Genomic DNA, 4,516 nt, shown 5'->3' on the forward strand with positions numbered 1-4,516 from the left:
ATTCAAGATTCACTCAATTTTTTAAAATGTTACTTTCATATATAATCGAATTCATGAATCCAATCTACGTGATGTGCAGCGGACCTCGACCCTCCGTTGACAAACGGCCATTGTAGACCTGTCAATGTACTGTTTTGTTCAGAACCCATACCCTCGTACTTTGTGGCTTCTGCTGCTATGTTGAACTCTTCCATTTCAAAATCTGTCAAGCAAAATGACACAGGAGCGAGCGTATTACATTCGGGAGACAGTAGGTCGTTCAAATCACATAAACTTTCCGCTATTGTGGCTGGATTTCCTCCCAACTGTGCGCAATATGGGGATTGCTGGTCAGCTGAATTAAAATTTGTATCTTCTGTTTGAATCAGATTAACATCTCCCAGATTCGCAACGGCGCTCTGCTCTGGATGTTCTTCTGCAATCGGATCCTCCAGAAGTAGGTTACAATATGACAATATGACTGGGAGGAATTCACAATTTCTTGATTAGTAAAATAATTGAACGAATGATCTGAACTTGTACAGTTACTGCAGCCAGAAGTGCTGTTGCGAGCATTTGGATTCACCATTTCAGTGGGTTTCACCGCAGCTTTTATTCTGACAGGTGTGGGCTTGATCGCGTCAATTTTAAACTTTTTTTTTTCTTTGAGATTGCTGCATTGGTGGCACCTTCTTTTGCAGATGAAAGTTCCAGTGGTTCTTGATTTCGTTGTCTGTCAGCCTAGGCAACGGTCCTGCTATCAGCGACCACCTGCATGGTACTATGTGTCACAAATCAGCATCCAAAATTTTTTTGCGACATAAGATTGGAAATAATGTTTATATATTTTACTAAAAAAAATACAAATAATTTTGATCAATAACAATAATATATTATGTCCAGGTTGCGGGTGACAATGGAGGACAGTGAGGTGGCTGCCAACTGGGTTGGCGTGTGGCAAGATCACATGGCCTCCTGTAGGGTGGCACAGTGGTCTAAAAATGGCATTAACCATTGTCATAAATGCACCTCAAGTGAGAGCTGCCACCATTTTGATAACCGCCATCAACCTCCGCTCAAGGCAAACATGAACTCTCCAGAAAATATCACCTATGCTCCTGCCAATCCACCCCTGCAACCTCAGCCCCTGCAATGCCTCTGCCCTTATGCAGTGACGACACCGAGCTCCCACATAACCACTCGGCGACGCTGCAATCTCTTTTACTGTATTGATTTTGGCTCGGGCGTCGACTTCACCCACAGCCTGAATTATGAATTCATCATCCCTTCAGCCCTTGTTGCTCATCCCTCTGCTGAATTGTCTGCTAGCTCCACTGTGACGTTGCATCCCATTATGCCCAATTCTGAATGAAACTCGCATCCACTTGCCGACAACATCGTTCGACAGTGTGACACAGGATGTGCAGCGAGAGGGGTGGGAACTGAGGGAGCTTGAGACGCTCGCAACGCTCTTCTGCTTCGGAGACCACTTCCTCTGTGACTGAGCAGAACACTGGTCATTACCCAAATACGCGCAGTAGAAGAGGTCGCTTCCACTCGGTGGCCTCTGCCACGCCTTACAACAACTTCCCTTCCACTTATGGCCCATCTCCCAAAAGCACTCCACCCTCTTCTCAACTGCATTCCCAGAATGCCCGATTCACCTTCCGCTCCGCCCTGAACAAGCCCCTCATCACGGCCACCATAACCATAAGCTTTCACAAGGAAAAGCAAAGCTCTGAGGCACAAGACTCCGAGGTTGGAGGACGACTCATGGCAACTGAGGAGCAAGGAACAATAGGAGGTAGGCGCACCATAGCGGGGAGCAGCCAAACCAAAGCCAAACTAGAACTGGCTCATATGAGTATTCAAGGCGCAGCGGAGAGGAGCCAGGAGCAGTAGACTAGATGCGCAGAGAACGAAGTGATCGAGGCTCCACAAATGAAATGGGTAATGGAGGAATACTGTTGTATCGTCGAAGAAGAACACCCGGAGTTGCAGGCTGGCGACACGAAGACTTCGCCGCTGGCAAGTGGCGACATAGACGCGTATAGATGCTTCATCGTGGAGGAGCACTCTCTGTCGCCGCCACGTCCCTAGCTCGCCACCTCGATGTCGTGTGTTAGCTGCCTAGTCTGCCACCTTGTTGCCTCTCAACGTGCCATGCGCCTGCCTCGTAGACTGCCACTCAGCATGCCACATGTCTTAGGTTCATTGGGACTTTGTTTTTCAGTTTCCTGTTTTCAATGGGTTTTTGGGGAAAAACTTAAAATTTTAGGCTCTTTAGTTGTGTTTACTTTTTTGGTTTCTTCAAATACAATGATACAAAACTAGATGCTTTGCTGGTTTCCCCTGAGTGGGCACCAAGCTAATTTTTTGAACTACTTTGGTTACTAACTGGTTTCCTTTCTGAACAGTTCAAATCTAGTTTTTTTGCTGATTGATGCCTTTCCTCTAGCATAGATAAGTATAGGCTTCGAAATCAGTGTATGATACCCTTTTTACATTAATAGAATTAATATAACTTAGAAAAAACAAACAATAATATATTATGAAAATATTAATTATCATATTCAAAATATAATATATTAATTATCATATTCAAAATATTATTGAAAATATACATTATAATATTAATAATATTACTGACCTTAGAAGTATATTCCATTATTTAGCAGGAGAGAAGGTGTATGCTTGTTGGTCTGTAGAATTGAATGGACAGGTGGACAGGTGCGAGATCAGTAAAGATAAGATGAACATAGAAACAGACTTCCACACACCATATTAAATTGTAGAATAAAACTCTCCACTCAAAATTAAATAAATCTGATTCAAAAATTAGTCCACAGACTTACACATAGCCTCGTACCAAATTGTAATATAAATAAACGTCTCCACTCAAAAATTAATAAATTAATTCAACCATTACTCCACATACCTATTACCAAGAAGGTGATGCATCCGAATAATGATGTCCTCCTCATCGATGGAAATATTTCCACGCTTAATGTCGGGGCTAAGATAATTGATCCAACGCAATCTACAACTCTTTCCACAACACTGAAGACCTGCAAAAACAAATTCTCTCTTCTTATTCAACCCATCAATACCTATTTAAGAATGTATCAATACACTACTATTACAGATTTGTTGTAATAGACTCGCCTGCTTTTGTGGGGAGATCTCTCCATCTTCCAGCGCCATGAATTCGAATGTAATCACACAGAATCATATCCTCCTCGGGCTTCCATGGCCCCTGATTAAACCCTTGGTGTGAGCAGCAAGGAGCTCTACCCATCTGAGATATTCTCGTCTGCAACTCCACACCTGACGATCTGCTCTCCTGGCACTCGCCTGCTCGCTCGTCTTTTGCTGGGCCTTGGACTATATATCGAAAATAGAATTAGCTTCACCCGCCCACAAACGTCACTGCGTGAATCTTCGGCTGACGATCTGCTCTCCTGGCACTCGCCTGCTCGCTCGTCTTTTGCTGGGCCTTTGACTATATATCGAAAATAGAATTAGCTTCACCTGCCCACAAACGTCACTGCGTGAATCTTCGGCTAGTGAAGAGCAGCACGTGACCATGAAATATTCTAAAGAGCAATTTGAATTAAATATTTATAAACAAGGTGTTGAAAATTTTCCGGATTTCTATTTACACCAAAAACAAATACATTTCAAACAGTGATGTCATTAAAATGGATGAATTTGTAAAAACAAAAACAATTAAAAACATTGCCAATGTGAAATCCAAAATCATATGATTAAATTAGCAAGAAAACAAAGGCAAATACACTTCAAACCATCGTATCACCATAAAAATGTACCATTGAATTAAACATTATTGAATGAAATCGCAGGCCGCTATTTCGGCGGCTAAAGAAATACAGCGAGCTGTCAATTTGAACCATCTATCTCCATTTGGAGGCCACAAGGAGTTCCACGGATGCTGTATAACGACCGGCACAATTTAAAACGGCGGCCAAGTGATCTGTGCCGCAATGTGAAACAACCTTTTCCATATTGACAACCTGAAAAACGTATGTGACTTTCGCTCCAATCCTTTTGATACGGATTTAGTTGAATTTTCACCAATAAAATATTACAATTACTTGAACAATTATTAATCATAGGAAATATTTAATCTCTTTCAAAAATATGGAAGAAAGAGAGGCCGATCATATGAAACATATCTTTCCTTTCAAAAAAAATAAATTAGGAGAAGGCATGAGGTACCTAGGCTTCGATATTAAACCAAATTGTTAAGAAATAGGATTGGTTTTGGCTATTATCTAAGTTGGAGAAAACACTACAAAAATGGAGTCTAAGGTGACTCTCTAGGAAAGGGACATTAATACTTGTGAAATATGTCTTAGAAGTGCATGTATATAGGATTTCATTAACTTGGATACCCAAATATATTTTATAAGAGGCCCATAAAATATGTTTCAAGTTTCTTTGGACAGGAACTCAAGATCAATATGTTCTTCCTTGGGTCAAATGGGACAATATAACATCGCCAATTCTCTTCGGA

At 41.5% G+C, this 4,516-nt stretch overlaps 1 protein-coding gene across 1 annotated transcript; it reads right to left on the reverse strand.

The window, feature by feature from the left end:
* Window positions 1-458: 458 nt before the first annotated feature.
* Window positions 459-3,277, reverse strand: LOC149264672 (transcription factor MYB1-like). Its single transcript, XM_089390220.1, has 3 exons — window positions 3,145-3,277; window positions 2,918-3,047; window positions 459-750 (listed from the first exon to the last, which is right to left on the reverse strand). Exons 1-3 carry the CDS (start codon window positions 3,275-3,277, stop codon window positions 627-629), a joined length of 387 nt encoding a protein of 128 aa, XP_089246346.1. The 3' UTR covers window positions 459-626.
* Window positions 3,278-4,516: the final 1,239 nt, after the last annotated feature.

Source organism: Pinus tabuliformis, chromosome 6, assembly GCF_031772625.1.
Source record: "Pinus tabuliformis cultivar Carrire ecotype Pingquan chromosome 6, CPIR1, whole genome shotgun sequence".
In the NCBI taxonomy this organism is placed as follows: domain Eukaryota; kingdom Viridiplantae; phylum Streptophyta; class Pinopsida; order Pinales; family Pinaceae; genus Pinus; species Pinus tabuliformis.

Bases quoted from the DNA above. Each gene is read 5' to 3' on its own strand.
- LOC149264672 (XM_089390220.1), bottom strand. From the start codon at position 3,277: ATGGGTAGAGCTCCTTGCTGCTCACACCAAGGGTTTAATCAGGGGCCA. The intron at 3,048-3,144 runs GCGAGTCTATTA...TTGTTTTTGCAG, and splicing joins AGATCTCCCCACAAAAGCAG to GTCTTCAGTGTTGTGGAAAG. The intron at 751-2,917 runs GTATGTGGAGTA...AGTACCATGCAG, and splicing joins CATCACCTTCTTGGTAATAG to GTGGTCGCTGATAGCAGGAC.